The sequence below is a fragment of the Trachypithecus francoisi genome, unplaced genomic scaffold, assembly GCF_009764315.1.
Source record: "Trachypithecus francoisi isolate TF-2019V2 unplaced genomic scaffold, Tfra_2.0 Lachesis_group8, whole genome shotgun sequence".
NCBI classification, from domain to species: Eukaryota; Metazoa; Chordata; class Mammalia; order Primates; family Cercopithecidae; genus Trachypithecus; species Trachypithecus francoisi.
The window spans coordinates 13,170,040-13,186,428 of NW_022681473.1; the positions used below are offsets into that span (position 1 = coordinate 13,170,040).

Genomic DNA, 16,389 nt, shown 5'->3' on the forward strand with positions numbered 1-16,389 from the left:
ACTGCTGAGAAGTATTCTATTGTATGGATGTAGCACAGTTTACTTTTCCATTATTTATCCAGTGAAGAACATTTAGGTTGTTTCCAGTTTGTGTTTATTACAAATAAAGCTGCCATTCACATTTCATGTGGAAGTAAGTTTTATTTTCTCTAGGATAAACACCCAGGAGTAAGATTTCTGAGTCACGTGGTAAGTGTATACTTTGCTTTATAATAATCAGCCACGTTGTTTTCCAGAGTAGCAGTGCCAGTTACATCTGAGACCTCCAGTTGCTCTGTTTTCACCAGCACTTGGTATTATCAGCATTTTAAATTTCAGCCATTCTAATAGGTGTGTAGTGGTATTTCATTGTACTGAACGGCTAATGACATTGAACATCTTTTCGTATGCCTATTTGCAACCCTATATTCTCTTTGTTAGAACCCTCTGTTCAAGCCTTTTGTCCATTTTGTGATTAGATTTTTTTAAATACTGTTGAGTTTAGAGAGTTCTTTATATATTGTGGAAACATATCCTTTGTCAGATATATGATTTGCAAGTATTTTCTCCCAGCCTGTGACTTTTTATCTTAGCAAGCTCTTTCACAGAGCAACTGTTTTTAATTCTAAGTCCAACTTATTGATTTTTTTTCCCTTTTGTGAATTGTATTTTTGGTGTCTAGTTTAAACTCTAGGTCACAAAGATTTTCCTCCACCCCCATACCTGGGAATACTGAACACACTCCACATTGCTCCCCCTCCTCTGTGGGGGAGAACCGTGTCAGAGTTAGAACTGGGGACTGGGCAAAAGCTGGACCTACAAGAATTCCATGGCTGAGGCACTGATTTAGAACTGGTTTTTCAACAGTGAGCATACATCAGGAACCACAGAACCAAAATGCACCCTGTACTTTACCAAGGATAAAATATACTGAGGGTCAAAGGAAAATTATTTATGAATGAAAAAATAAAAAGACATCAATAGCAAGCAAAAATGAAGCTTAGGAATGAAGAGGAGAGGAAATGCTTCTTCATTTCAATCTGGCAACAAGGCTAGGGTCATGGTCATGGAAGTTTCAGGGAAAAGGAAAGATACTGCTGCAGTGTATCCCCTTGTCATTGAGACAGGCATCCCATGTCATCTATCTCTGTGCAAATCAGCTCTTTCTTGGTATGAGGGTTCAGGGGGTACACTGTTGGTGTGGATAGCATTGACAGAACTGGTGGTAGTTTTGGCAGGGCCAGTGGTAGTGTTAACAGCGCCAGTGGTCACATTGACAGGGCCGATGGTAGCATTGACAGGACCAGCAGTAACATTGACAGGGCTGGTGGTGGTGTTGACAGGGCTGGTGGTGGTGTTGACAGGGCTGGTGGCAGTATTGGCTGGGTTGAAACTGAATACAGTTGGAATCACTGTCACATTCTGAAAGACAAAAGACATGTGGTCATCATCTTCCTCTGTAGTAAACAACAAAAATGGCCACAAATTTTTTTCCCTCCTGTTTCCATACCCTTAGGTAGACCCTCTCTCCCTAATGCTGGACTTGGTCATATGACTTTCTTTGGCCAAGGGGACAACAATGAATGTGACCTGTAAAGTGTCTGCCCTTTGGAGCTTGCTTTCTCTTGTTGCTCTTTGGAACACTGAACATAAAGAGTGGCCTGTCTTCTGGATAATGCAAGATAAGTGGCCCAGTTGTCCCTGTTGATTACCAGCTTGCAAACAGCCAGACACCCATGTGGGACTAACCCATATCATCCAGCCACCAGGCAACTCACCAACTGACTGCAGACTCATGGCAAGCCCAGCAGAGGTCAGAAGAACTGCCCAGCAAACCCAGGGAATCAGGAGCTAAATAAGTGGTTGTTGAGTAAGCTATTAAGTTTTGGGGTTGTTTGATATGAGGCAAAAGCTAATTGACATAGAAATTGGTAGCTAGAAGTAAGATAACAATAATTCAACACATGCATTGGGTTTGGGACTAGGTGGCAGGTGGGGCTGGAGAAGCTGGGAGTAAGCCTCTAGCAAAGGCTGGAAAAGTGGTGATCTCACTGCTGGAGGGGTCTGGAAAAGGGGAGAGGAAAGTGCCACAGCAGACTGGAGAAATGATTTCCCATGTTATGTAGTGGTGGAGTGCTGTTGTACTTTGGAAGACAAAAATATGTATCTAATAACTTTTGGATTTGGCTAAGGAGATCATCAGGCAGAATATTGAAAATGTCGTTTGGGTGCTTCTGGCTGCATATGATGAAGTGCTGTGAGAAAGTGAGAGGATAAAGAAGGAACTATTTAGTTTGCAAGTGGTATTTAGAGGCAAAGTAGAGAGCCCAGGACTTGATGAATTAGAAAACAAGATTGTCTCTAATTTCCAAGGTCCTCAATGGATAAATAACATTCAAAGTAAAACTAGGCCTAAGAACAAAGATCAAACAAGGGTGTGCTACACAGCCCTTTGTTAAGACCTTTGAAAAGCTTAATCAGTGCTTATTACACCCTTTCAGCTAGACAGAAATGCTTCTAAGAATCTTAAGATATTGGTCTCACAGAAGCCTAATCCCAAAACGGACATTGGTAGATTTAGAGTGAGAAGTGTGTCTAGAACACAGTCTCAGGTGTGGCTCTTGTCAGATGGTGAAAGCCATAATCTGATATATAAAACATCCTTGGAGTTTTTAAGGGAATTGTATTAGTAACAGGATTACCAACTTGGACCAAATCTGACTGAAATTGCTCAAACTGCAAAAAGATCTTTGGGGATCACTCTTAATACGGGAAGCAGGTTGAGAAAGCAAGATAGAAACTATAGGCCTTTTCTTATGAAAAAAGAAAACATGTTTCTGAGGGTGAAGTCAAGAGTCCAGAGGGGGCCGGGCGCGGTGGCTCAAGCCTGTAATCCCAGCACTTTGGGAGGCCGAGACGGGCGGATCACGAGGTCAGGAGATCGAGACCATCCTGGCTAACACGGTGAAACCCCGTCTCTACTAAAAATACAAAAACTAGCCGGGCGAGGTGGCGGGCGCCTGTAGTCCCAGCTACTCGGAGGCTGAGGCAGGAGAATGGCGTAAACCCGGGAGGCGGAGCTTGTAGTGAGCTGAGATCCGGCCACTGCACTCCAGTCCGGGCGACAGAGTGAGACTCCGCCTCAAAAAAAAAAAAAAGAGTCCAGAGGGTGGAGTCAAGGTCTTGGAGAACAATGGATTAGAAAGCTCTTCTCAGGAAGCAATAGAGAACAATGGCATGGGCAGAATCTTCCAGAGAGTCAAACTGACTCCTAATCAAGAAACATTCTCTGCCCCCAGGGCAAGACAATATGTGCCCCCTAGGATTTCAGAATTATTATGGAGCAGTGACAATCTTGTGCTTCTGTTCTTTCCCTTATTGAGTGGGGAAATAACATAATTCTATTTATCCTATTTTTCTGTCACTTAAGTATGTTGCATATATGGGGACAGAACTTGCTTTTAGTTCATAGGTTTCTGAATCAAGAAGAGTAATACACCCAAATCCTCCGTCACGTCTAGATCTGATTTGGATCCTATACTTCAAGCCTGATGCCATGATTAGATGGGATGTTTGGGCATCCAAAGTATGGGCTGAGCATACTTTGCATCTTGGACAGCTGTGAGTAATTTGTGGCCGGAGGAAAGAGTGTTGTAGACTGCAATACTGGTTATGAATCCTTATATTTATCAACCTTTGCTGGGTGACTTTGTAGCTCTTCTTATCAAGAGGTAGAGCTGTTGCTCCACTTGTGGAATCTGGGTTCAGCCATGTGACTGACTGTGGCCAGTGGGACATTAGCAAATGTGATGCAAGCAGTCACTTAAAGTGCTTGCCTGTAGGGGCTTGCTGTGTCTTGCTACCTTTGGAACCCAGCTCCCCATAAAGAAGCTCAGGTGATCACACTGGAGGATGAGATAACATGTGGGGCAGAGGTGAATTATTTCACGAAGGTCCCTGGAAACCAACCATCCCCAAGCTAAGATACAAGGGTAAGTTCATCTGAGGCCAACAGAAGAGCTACCCACTGATCATAGCCCAAGCTGATGATGCACAGAATAAATAGAGCCAAATAACCAGAAGTCACTAAGTTCTGGGGTAGGTTGCTATGCAGCAAAACTTAACTGATATACCCTCTCCCAGGCCTCATTTCTCCAGATCTCTGGTTACCTCTTGCTACAGCCCATGCCCAACCCCAGAGCATGCCCTGATTGCTGGAACAGAGTCCAATGCTTACCTCAAGTTGTTTGCAGCAGGTAGCCTGGCACCCAAAATGTGAGACCACACAAGTGAGGATGAACTCCAGGAGGGCAAAGGGGAGAAGACCACCAGAAACTGCTTTTGATTATGTCTAAAGGCAAGGAGTAATGGAAGACTTTTAGTCCTTCGGGTTGATGGTCTAGGTGACAGTCCACATCTGGAATGCCACACACCTCACCTGGAAGGACTGAGACCCTCTCTACATGTGGCCCTTTGGAGCAGATGCTTGGGTCACCCATTTTATATGCCCTTGCCTTAGCCTCTTAGTCACTGGCCTGACTTCCAACTGCCAGCATCTACATTCCTTTGCCTCAGGGCTCCCTCTGGCCTCTGGAGCCTACTTTGCTGTTTGCACAGACTCAAAGTTCCAGGAAATGAGTGCCTCTTGAGAACAGCCCTCTCTCCATGACTGTCAGGGTTTGGTGTATCAATACCCCAGCTCCTTTACCCCTTAGGTTGGTGTTTGCTTCCTCTCCCAGGTAAACTACTTGTATCAATGTCTGCTTCTGGGAAGAACCCAAACTGAGACATTTCAACAAGTGCACTGGTGAGGAAACCCTGTGTGAGGGTCTGGACTCCTTGCCTGGGAAGAGGATAGACGATAGACACCAGTTAGGTCAGGGTCATTAGCTCTGCCTGGCTCCTGGCTTTCTCAGCCATCTTCCAGTATCCCTGCCTCATACTGCCCTTGACAGGTTGGGATGGGACCTCAGAGCTACAAGGGATTCTGCCAAGACAGAAGCTAAGGCAGGATTGAAGAGGACCTACAGAGCTCAGTGTGCTCTAGGCCTGGTCCCTGCCCACAGTAGGGTGGGAGGGGTCACGGAGCTCCTCTCATCCCTACACACTCTCTCTCTGGAGCAGAGGGTGGGGAGCCCAGGGCTTGGAATGCCTGTTGGAATCCAGGGCCTTTGTGCTACACTGAACTAGTATGCTCCTTGATGACAGAGGTCCTGATTGCCAAATGACCACCTTTAGGATTTGTAGCTGTTGTGCTCTTGGTTCCACATGACCGCAATCCACTCCTTTGCTGGGACATCCTGTTGCGTCATGTTGGACTCAAGAGGCCAGCACCTTGCTGCCACATCCCCTAGATACCAAGTTACACCCTGTGCATCAGGCTTCTTCCTGGGGCCTTCAGGGAGCTCTCCCCTTAGGGACTGCCCTCACTCCTGTAGACACATCTGGTTTAAGACCCTGTGTCCTGCCAGCCTTCCCTTGCCCACTTGGTTAGTCCCAAGAGAGCATCAGTTTGCAGCCAAATGTGGAGCTAGCTACTCTCGATCTTGTTCTTCAGGCCTCCTTAAGTACTGTGTCAGTGCTACTGATGTCCTTCCCATATTTCCATGCCTGTTTCCTGACTTTCATTTGCATGGCTTTACCTGAGGGCTTTCTTTGGCCACAAAACTCCTCTGCCCATGAGCATGGCAGACTGGAAGCACTAGGGAATTGATGCCCCTCAGCAGTTTTTGATCAATGATTGAGGGGAGTTGGTGGATAAATACCCCAACTCCCTCACTCCAGGACAGGGTGTAGCTAAGGAGTGTATCATTCCCTGGCTACCAGGGCCCTGGCAGGTTCATCTCCAGGAGTCCTTGCCAGATAATACGTTTGTTTATAGTGTGACTTTCTCCCCTTGTTTGTCTTACTTCTTCCCTCCTCTAGAGAGGTTTCCTAGAATAACCTCTGAAATACATGACTTGCACCTGAATCCTTGTCTTTGCATCTGCATCTGGAGGTCCCCCACCAAAAGACCAGAACTAGCATCAGCACCTCCTGCTTGTGTGAAAGGCTATCCCTCGAGAGACCCCTGGGGCAGGTGATCTTGTGAGTCTGGGTGTGGCAGCCGCGTAGGCCACTTACCTGGTCACCTGCTACCTCCAAGCAGAGAATAGGATAGGTATGAGGAGGGGTCAACTGGCTACACCTCCCTGAGTCTCAGCATCCTCACTGTGAAATGGGGTTTATCACAGCCACCTCAGAGGGCACAGGGTTTTGGTGATGGTTAAATAGCTTATGGATGTTGTGGTTGTCATACTAGGATGGAATTCTGGGGCAATTCCATTCTGCTCTGGAAGCAACCTCAGAAGCCCCCTTGGTCCTTTGGCAGCACGGGGCCCTGGCAGTCAAATGCTCACCATCACATAGTAAAGGATCAGATCTGTGATGATAATGAAGATCCTGGCAAAGGCGAATAATGAACTGATGATGTTCAAGCTGATGCTGCTGTTCACCTGCAGGAGAGGAGGGAGAGGAGACAGGGAGCTGAGTCTGAAGAGTCTGAAACTCGGCTTGTGGGGACTCTTGGGAAGTCGGAGAAGAGAGAAGGCAGGGCAGAAAAGAGATGGCCAGGCAGGGTGGAGAATGCTTTTTTTTTTTTTTAAACTTTTAAAACTTTTATTTTTTAAAACTTTTATTTTAAGTTCATGGGTACAAGTCCAGGTTTGTTTCATGGGTAAACTTGTGTCATGTTGGTTTGTCATAGAGATTATTTCATCACTCAAGTGCTAAGCCTAGTACCTGTTAGTTGTTTTTACCAGATCCTCTCTTTCCTCCAAATCTCCACCCAAAATCATTCCTTAATCCATGTGCAGTGTCCTTCTATGGCAGGGATTGGATTTGTTTGGGAAAATTTCTTGCTGAGCAGCAGAGGGTAGGCAATGAGATTCAGAAAGAGATAAGGCAAAGATGCAGAACTGCTGTGCAGAAGAAATGGGCAGTGATATCAAGCTTGAATTGAGGGAAGGGAGTCGGGGAGACTTGCTCCCTGTGGTGGAAGGCTGGGGCCAGCATGCTGGCAGGATTGGCTGGGGAAGGTTTTCGGAACTGGAAAGTCTCATATTCAACTCTGAGGGGTCTGCTGCTCAGTGCTGAGAAGCTGAAATCCTCGAATGCTTCATTATCCATTTCCCACTCAAGCTGCTTCCCTTTAAGAGAGTTATGGGGATGAAGACAGAGAAAGATGAAAGAGAAAGGGACCGTGTTCTACATTTGGGCTGAGGCCAGGACAGCTGTAAGATGTATAAAGTAGAAATGGAAGTTGAGATTTCAATAGAAAGTCAGATGCCAGAGCAAGAGAGGGCTAGGAGATCCCCAGGAGTCAGCAGACACCTTGGGGAGAGCATTTGACTTCCCAGGGGATATGGAACTTCCCGGTTCTGTTGGGATACGAAGGGGTGGTGTGAGCTTGGCTGATGCTGGGGTGTCTGGAGGACTCTACTCTTCCTAAAGGGGGTGAAGCAAGGCGGACAGTGGGGCCACAGGAGTTTGCCTTGTAGACTGGAGATTGGTAATTGGGAAACCCTCCGTTAGACACCCAGCCCCTAGCTGACTCACTGCTTTCCCATCAAAAGGCAGAAGAAAGATGACAAGCCATGTAGAGAAAGTGGAGAGGGGAAGGAGGACCTGAGAAGGAAGGAGATGAGAGAAGGGCCATTGTGGAGCTCTAAATTTATCCCTAAGCTTCTTAGAGGCCGCAACAAAAATCGTCAAAACATGACCGGATACTTTGCTGGATGCTGAGACAGAGAATAAATGCTCCAAAGGTACAAGGGAATTCTGGGCCCTGTGCTCTTGATTGGGACTTTAAATTGTTCAAGGCAGGCATGGCTCTCACTTTTCTAGGTCCACACAAAGAGGATGGTGGAAAATATCTTAAAGAGACGGCCGAAATGCACACCCATTTTTGTTTGGCTCAGGCCTGGCTTTCTGCTTCATTCAGAGCACCCATAAGGCACTGCATGTAAATACTCACGAGTTTCCCGAAGAGCTAAGTTTTTGAATAGTAAAATGCAATAGTTAAAAAGGAACAGTTTCGGAATCAGAGAACTCTGGGGTCCAATCCCAGCTCGGCCATGTACTCACTGTGTGATCTTAGGCAAGCCACCTGACCTCTCTGCTCCTCAATTTTCTCCTCTGAAAAATGGGGATAATACAGCTTCATAGAGTGGTGGGGATTGACTGGAATAAGGTTTGGAAACGCACTGTACCCAGGGCCAGGGCCAGGGCCAGGCCATGCCACTACTGTGAGTCCCCTTTTTCCATGTTTGGTAGAGAGTCCAATTCCAACGCTCAGGAATCATCAAAGACAGCACTGTGACTCACCACACAAGGACTGGGGTCCTTTGCAGCCCATACTGAGAGGGATCCAGATATAATATACTATGCAGACAAAAAAGAAAAAAAAGAATGACCAATTGTGCAGCATGTTAAAAAAGACAGCTGTCCACTCAGAGACACATTTCTCAATCTTTTGTTCTATGCACCTTGTTTCACAAAATGTGTAAATCTGTTTATTTCCGCCCAGCGTTTTTACTATCCCAATGGTTAGGCACCAAATATACTAAATACCATGATACTCAAACTCCGGTGGGTCTAGGCTAACTAACACCTTCCTTCCCCCTAAAAACCTGAATTTTGTCCCAGGATGCTGTAAGTCTCATTATTATTATTTTTTGACTGATTCTCGTTGAGTCCGCTGTCTGGACATGTCATTGCCCAAATGCATTTATTACTCATTTGGCCTCACGCTGCCCTATCCTCAACTGTGAGCTTGGAAAACCAGGGGCTGAGTAGTGTGGTGGGTGGAGCCTTGGGGCTGGGAGATAGGAGACCTGGGCTGTGGCCTCATCTGCTGTGGTCCTGGACCCAGCTGGAGGGTCCTCTTTATCCCTTGATGCTGCTAGGCAGATGATGGAAACATGAACATCAGAAGCAGTAAGAGCTCTGTTCAGTTATGAGAGCCCTGAACTGAGGGGGCCTGGGCTCAGGACGTTGCTCCAGCACTTTCTGGCTGTGAGGATGTGGTGGTGTCATCCTCATAGCCAGAAAGTGCAAGAGGAAGATCTTGAGTGTCAGTCTCCTCATCTGGCAAATGGGCATAGATCATGATTCCGGCCCTCTCTATCCACAAGTGGGCCATGCAGTTCAAGTGAGAGAACAAGGGTGGGATTATTGATGGGGGAGAATAGGGGCACTCAGGGGTTTTGCTAGCTCTCTTGAAGCTACCCCTCAAAGGAACTCACTTCCTCCCAAACAAAATGCCTAGTGGGGGAAAAGAGCCAGCTGCACGCAGATACAGAATTATGCTTAGGCATATAGGTAAATACAATCAGACCATAAAGAAAAGCAAGGGAGGCCGGGCGCACTGGCCCACGCGTGCAATCCCAGCACTTTGGGAGGCCGACGTGGGCGGATCTTGAGACCAGGAGTTCGAGACCAGCCTGGCTATCATGGTGAAACCCGATCTCTACTAAAAATACAAAAATTAGCTGGGCGTGGTGGCGCATGCCTGTAATCCCAGCTACTCAGGAGGCTGAGGCAGGACAATCGCTTGAACCTAGGAGGCAGAGGTTGCAGTGAGCCAAGATTGTGCCAATGCATCTCAGCCTGGGCGACAGAGTGACTCCGTCTCAAAAAAAAAAAAAAAAAAAAAAAAAAAGCAAGGGAATTAAAACATTAACCTGAAAATAGTGGTTACCTCTGGGGGCATAGAGAGGATACTCATAGGGATTTAAAAATTTAAAAACTGTGAGTGATGCTTTGTTTTTTAAGTTAGGTGGTGGACACACAGGTGTTCATTTTTTAAAACTTTAATTTATTATTTTTAATTGTGGTAAAATACACACAAATTAAAACTTACCATTCAAACCCCTTCAAGTGTTCAGTTTACTAACACCAAGAAAATTCACATTGTTAGGCTGGGTGGGATGGCTCATGCCTGTAATCCCAGCACTTTAGGAAGCCAAGGTGGGCAGATCACCTGAGGTCAGGAGTTGAAGACCAGGCTGGCCAACATGCGAAACCACATCTCTACTAAAAATACAAAAAATTTGGCTGGCCTGGTGGTGCACGGCTGCAATCCCAGCTACTCGGGAGGCTGAGACAGGAGAATTGCTTGAACCTGGGAGGTGGAGGTTGCAGTGAGCTGAGATGGCACCATTGCATTCCAGCCTTGGCAATAGAGTGAGACTCTGTCTCAAAAAAAAAAAGAAAAGAAAATTCATATTGTTGTGCAACCAGCCACCCCAAGAACTCCTTTTATCATCCCAAATTGAAACTCTGTCCCCATAAAGCACTACCTCCCTAGTACCCCCTTACCCAGCCCCTGGCAACCACCATGCTGCTTTCTATCTTTATGAATTTGACTACCCTAAGGACCTCATCTAAGTGGAAGCGTACATGTGGGTGTTCGATTTATTAATATTTAAGCTCTGCAAGATGAAATACACTCAATGGCCTGCTGGTAAATGATTAACATCTGCCTTATAAGGTGGCAGCAGTGCAGGGAAGGGCCCTGATTTGGAGCACGTGTTGATTTCCATGTCGTATATACACCCAACATGGCTAACTTCCTGCTACCAAATGGTTTGACAATCATTTTACATAATTCCTGGAAGTTTTACAATCGGCTCCCATAACTGGTATGGTAGGTAGATGCTGTCTATAGCACACAACTTTACGTACTCTGAGTTACATATGAGATTTTTTTTTTTTTTTCTTTGAGACAGGCTTTCACTCTGTCACCCAGGCTGGAGTGCAGTGGTGCAATCATGGCTCGCTGCAGCCTCCACCTCCTGGGCTCAGGTAGTCCTCCCACCTCAGCATCCCAAGTAGCTGGGACTAGAAGTGCACACTACCACACCCAGCTAATTTTTTGTATTTTTGTAGAGATGGGGAGTCTTGCCATGTTGCACAGGCTGGTCTCAAACTCCTGACCCCAAGTAATTCACCTATCTCGGCCTCCCAAAGTGCTGGGATTACCTACGTGAGCCACCCTGCCTGGCCATATCAGATAAATATTTCATAAAAGAGAATCTAGAGAGGGTGGGAGTGGTGAAGCACATGATGAGTCTTTGTGGCCAGTAGTTCCCTAGAGGCTGGGTGGGGGGTATGGGAGATGGGGAAGGTGGTGGTGGGAGGGAGTGTTGCTGGGGCAGGGAGATGGAGGGGTGGTTGGATCTTCAACCCTTTGCCGTATCTGCAGATTGGAGGCTGGCTCTAGTCTATGGAGTCATATTACTGGGAATGGGATTCCACGCTCCTTCTTCCTCCACTTCCTTCTTGTCCCAGTCTGGCGACCCAGGAAGGAGACCATATGGCCTTGTACTCACGGATAATCCTCCCTAGAGCGGGTAGCCTGACACCCAGGTCACAGAAAAATAGTAATACAGCACAGGGTTAATTGCAGAGAAAATGTGCGTCAGGCCGATGAGGATCTGGATGGCCTGCAGGGAGAACAAGTCACTGTGAGAGAGCAGAACTGGGGCCTGTGGGCTGCGGAGCTGTGCTTTGCATCCTGGCTGTGCCCCAGAATCACCCCAGGTGCGACTGGTGTTGGGACTCATCCCAGACCAACTGGATACAAATCTCTGAGGGTGGGGTCCATGCCTGGGTGTATTTTAAAAACTTCACAGGTGATGCAAATTTGCACTCAGACTGAGAACCACAGGCATAAAGGAAAGGTAAGACGCCTATAACAGCAGGAAATGTCTTTCCTTTAGATTGAGCCCACAAGTGTGCAGAGACACGGGCCGAGCCTGGGTCGTGGCTGAAAACCACTTGGGCTCCTGTCTTGGCTGCAGCACTGGCCGGCTGTGTGGTCTCCAGCAAATATCCTCTCTGCCTCAGGGTTTCCTTATTTTCAGACATTGCCAAATTCACCTCTTCCTGCTTCTTAAGAACCCCTGATACACCAAAATCAAGTGTTAGTTCCCGAAAGGTGACTTGCAGTGTGGAATCTGAAGCTGTATCAATAAGCTTTTTGTACTCTGTGCTATAGACTGAATGTTTTTGTCATCCTAAATTTCACATGTTAACACCTAGTCCTCAATGTAATAATATTTGGAGGTGGGTTTTTTTGGGAGGTGATTAGGTCATGAGGGGTTCATGAATAAGATTAGTAGCTTTCTATAATAAAAGAGAGACTCCAGAGAGCTCCCTTGGCCCTTCTGCCATGTGAGGACATAGTGAGAGCACCACTATCTATGAACCAGGAGGCAGCCCCTCACCAGACACCAAATCTGCTGGTACTTTGGTCTTGGACTTCCCAGCCTCCAGAACTGTGAGAGATACATTTTGCAGTGGCAGAAGAGCATGGGATTTGGAGTGAGGAGACATGGATTAAAATCCAGCTCTATCATTTACTAGCAGTGCAGACTTGGGCAAATTACTTAACCTCTCTGAGCCCCAGATTTTTCATATTCTGTTTCCTAAAGCATAGATAATGCCACTCTGCATTGTTGCAATACAAAATGAGATCATGCAGCTGAAAGGTGTTAAAGCAAAATATGAGAAGGACTCTGTACTTCTGTATTTGAGTCCCTGTGGATGAACTGTAACCTAGCTTAATAGTCAGACAAAATTGAAAATCTAACTTAATAGTATGCATCAATAACAATCGCTAGCGTTGGCCAATCCCAGAGGCCGTACTTCAACCATTCATAGACCGCTGAGTATTCAAGCTGCTATAACCAGTCTCACTGTTTCTGTACCTCACTTTCGATTCCAGTACATCATGTTTCCTTTTTGTCTATAAATTTATTCTGACCACGAGGCCCTCATGGAGTCTCTGTGAATCTGCTGTGATCTGGGGGCTACCTGATTCGTGAATTGTTCATTGCTCAGTTAAGCTCCTTTAAATTTAATTCGGCTGAAGTTTTTCTTTGCTCAAAGGGCATTGAACAGAATGAGTTGTTAGACATTAAAGACTCAATAAATGTTAATTACCTCCACTTTCATAAGACTGTGTTCATTTGACAGGCATTTATTGAGCACTACCAGCCCCATGGCCAGCACGCAGGCAGCGTTCAGTAGTGGAGGTGGGGAGTGTTCAATTGCCTGATGCTTTCGGCAGTCTGTGGACTGGTCCGCTGGGCTGTCCTTTATGGCATTTTATTGCCCTCTTACCTGGGTGAAGTCGAATGTTGCTGCTTCTGCCTTTATTGCCCTCTGTACCTATATAGTTTCTATTGATTCCTGGTTGTTGATTCAACTTTATTGAGACATAAAAAGCGTACCTGATACTAGCCTTGCTGGGGTGAGAAGGGGAAGAAGGTTGACCAAAGGGAACATGGGGGACGTAACCTACCGGAGACTGGCAGCATGTGGATGGGCTGAGACAGAATCTTATCTAATACTCTGATTCCTCAAGTCTAAAGGTCTATTTCTTCTTTTTTTTAATCTCCCACAAGAAAACTTGACATAGTTCATTCCGTTTTGACACAGTTCATTCTTATGAAGAGCCTCTTGGTACAATCGTCTACAGATGGCATGGGATGCCTCTGTAAACACCGCCAGAACATACACTGCCTCTGTAAACACCATCAGAACATACGCTGTCATGTTAGAAGGTACTCAAAAGGAGAAAAATAGTCATTTGAGAAGAAGCTGTAGAGCAGTGGTTCTCAAACCTGAGAGTGTGCAGCAGAAACACCTAGCAGGCTTGTTCAGAAACAGATTGCTGGATCCTGTCCCCAGATTTGCTAATTCAATAAGTCTGGGATGGGGCCAAAGAGTTTGCAAGTCTAACAGGCTCTCAGGTGATGCTAATATTATAAATCCAGGGGAAGTTACAGAGGATACTCAAGCACTAAATGGAGGTTAGGGTATGTTATCTTTAAGTTCCCGGCCACCTCTGAAATTCTATGTTACTATAAGTTGTGAACCCAAAATATCTGAGACAGGCCTCAACCAATTTAGAAAGTTTATTTTGCCAAGGTTAAGGGAATGCCTATGACACAGCCTCTGAGGGTAAGGTCTTGAGGACATGTGCCCAAGGTGGTCAGGGCATAGCTTGGTTTTATACATTTTAGGGGTACAGGAGACATCAATCAATACATGCGAGCCATACATTGGTTTGGTCCTGAAAGGCAGGACAACTCAAGGCAGGGGCTTCCAGGTCATAGGTAGATAAGAGACAAATGGTTGGATTCTTTTTTTTTTTTTTTCCAAGATGGAGTCTTGTTCTTTCGCTCGGGCTGGAGTGCAGTGGCATGATCTCCACTCACTGCAATCTCTGCCTCCCGGATTCAAGCAATTCTCCTGCCTGTCAGCCTCCTGAGTAGCTGGGATTACAGGCACACACCGCCATGCCCAACTGATTTTTGTATTTTTAGTAGAGACAGGGTTTTACTACGTTGGCCAGACTGGTCTTGAACTCCTGACCTTGTGATCTACTTGCCTCGACCTCCCAAAGTGCTGGGATTACAGGCGTGAGCCACCACGCCAGGCCAAATGGTTGCATTCTTCTGAGTCTCTGATTAGCCTTTAACTTAATATACAACGTAGGGTAGAGGAAATAGTCATCTATGCCTTAGTCTGGCTTAGTGAAACAATAGAGTCGAGGAAGCCATCAGACGCGCTTTTGTCTCAGGTGAACAGAGGTATGACTTTGAGTTCTGTTTGTCCTTTGTCCAAGAGGAACTTCCTTGTGGGCAAATTGTGAGGGAGGTATGTAGCTTTTTTTTTTTTTTTTTTTGAGACGGAGTCTCACTCTGTCGCCCAGGCTGGAGCTCAGTGGCGTGATCTCGGCTCACTGCAAGCTCCACCTCCTGGGTTCACGTCATTCTCCTGCCTCAGCCTTCCGAGTAGCTGGGACTACATGTGCCTGCCACCACGCCTGGCTAGGTTTTTGTATTTTTTTCAGTAGAGACGGGGTTTCACCGTGTTAGCCAGGATGGTCTCGATCTCCTGACCTGGTGATCCACCTGCCTCGGCCTCCCAAAGTGCTAGGATTACAGGCATGAGCCACCTCACCTGGCCAGCTTTTTAATCTTTGTAGCTATCATATTTAGGAATAAAACAGATGGCAGGTTTGCCTGACTCAGATCGCAGCTTGGCTCTTCCCTTGGCTTAGTGATTTTGGAGTCCTAAGATATATTTTCCTTTCACAAAGTTCTTGAGGGACATATTACTAAAATCTTGGTTTTTATATTTCAATCTTCTCCATCTCAGTAAAGGACCATGACCCAGTTACCTGAGCCAGAAAACTTGTCCTCAATTTGCCCCTCTTTCTCAGCTTCCTGTATACCATCCAATCCATCCATGAGCGCTAGGGTGGTCAGCTCCAAACCGTGTTCCCAAAGCTGCCTCTTTGTGTCCACCGTCTCTTCTGAGTCCAGATGTTCAGCACCTATGTCCTGAGTACCACCTCCCTGAACCATGATCATGTGGGTACAGAGTCCATCTTAACTGCTTTCACCAGGGGAGCCTCTGAGTGTCAAGGGCAGGAGGGGATGTGGGTCATGGTATTTCATCCCCACCGTGAGCGAGTGACATGGGACATCACAATTCTGGTACACCAAGGACAGCGACTTGATCGTCATCATGATCATCAGTCTCCAGGGTTGGAAAACGTTTTTTTGTAAAGCGCCAGATAGAAAGTGTTTTTAGGCTTTGTGAGCTGTGTGGTCTCTGTCATGTGATTACACAGTGCAAGAGCATGGAACAGTTTTCTTCTTTTATTTTATTATTATTGTTTTTTGAGACAGGGTCTCACTCTGTTACCGAGTGCAGTGGCATAATCACAGCTTCCCGCAGCCTTGACCTCCCTGGCTCAGGTGATCCTCCCGCCTCAGCCTACCGAGTAGCTAGCACTACACGCACCCATCACCACGCCTGGCTAATTTTCGTATTTTTTGTAGAGACGAGGTTTCACCGTGTTTCCCAGGCTGGTTTTGAACTCCTGGGCTCAAACAATCCACCCTCCTTGGCCTCCCAAAGTGTTAGGATTACAGGCGTGAGCCACCATGCCCGGCCCACGGAATGGTTTTCACTGTACTTCTGGTGTAGCTAGCTAGGCTTTATCCTCCAGACTGCAATTGAAATGCCTTTGTTTAGAGAGGCCTTCCCATCTAAAACTATGTCCCACTTTTCCCCTCCCCAATAACATCTACACAAGCATCCTGTTCATTTCCTTCATCTCACTTTTCTTCACTTAAGTGACAAACATCTTGCCTGTCACACACTGGCATGCAATCTCTAGGAGGGCACTGCATCTGTTTTATTCACTGCTGTATGCCCCACACCAGACACACAGTAGGCACCTCATGTTGCCAAATGACTGAGGGCATGAATATGTAAGGCTTTCTCTTCTGGAAGTAAGAGACTACTTTTTATTCTAGCAAATATTCAGTGAGTAGCTGCTATGTG

The 16,389-nt window shown here is 46.3% G+C and overlaps 1 protein-coding gene across 1 annotated transcript; it reads right to left on the bottom strand.

Annotated features, from left to right (window-relative positions):
- Positions 1-916: 916 nt before the first annotated feature.
- Positions 917-15,563, bottom strand: MS4A18 (membrane spanning 4-domains A18). The gene is given in 7 exon segments (XM_033205948.1): positions 917-1,401; positions 4,217-4,330; positions 6,378-6,473; positions 8,344-8,400; positions 11,352-11,540; positions 12,967-13,119; positions 15,501-15,563. Coding segments are annotated over 7 exon segments (957 nt in total). The 3' UTR covers positions 917-1,116.
- Positions 15,564-16,389: the final 826 nt, after the last annotated feature.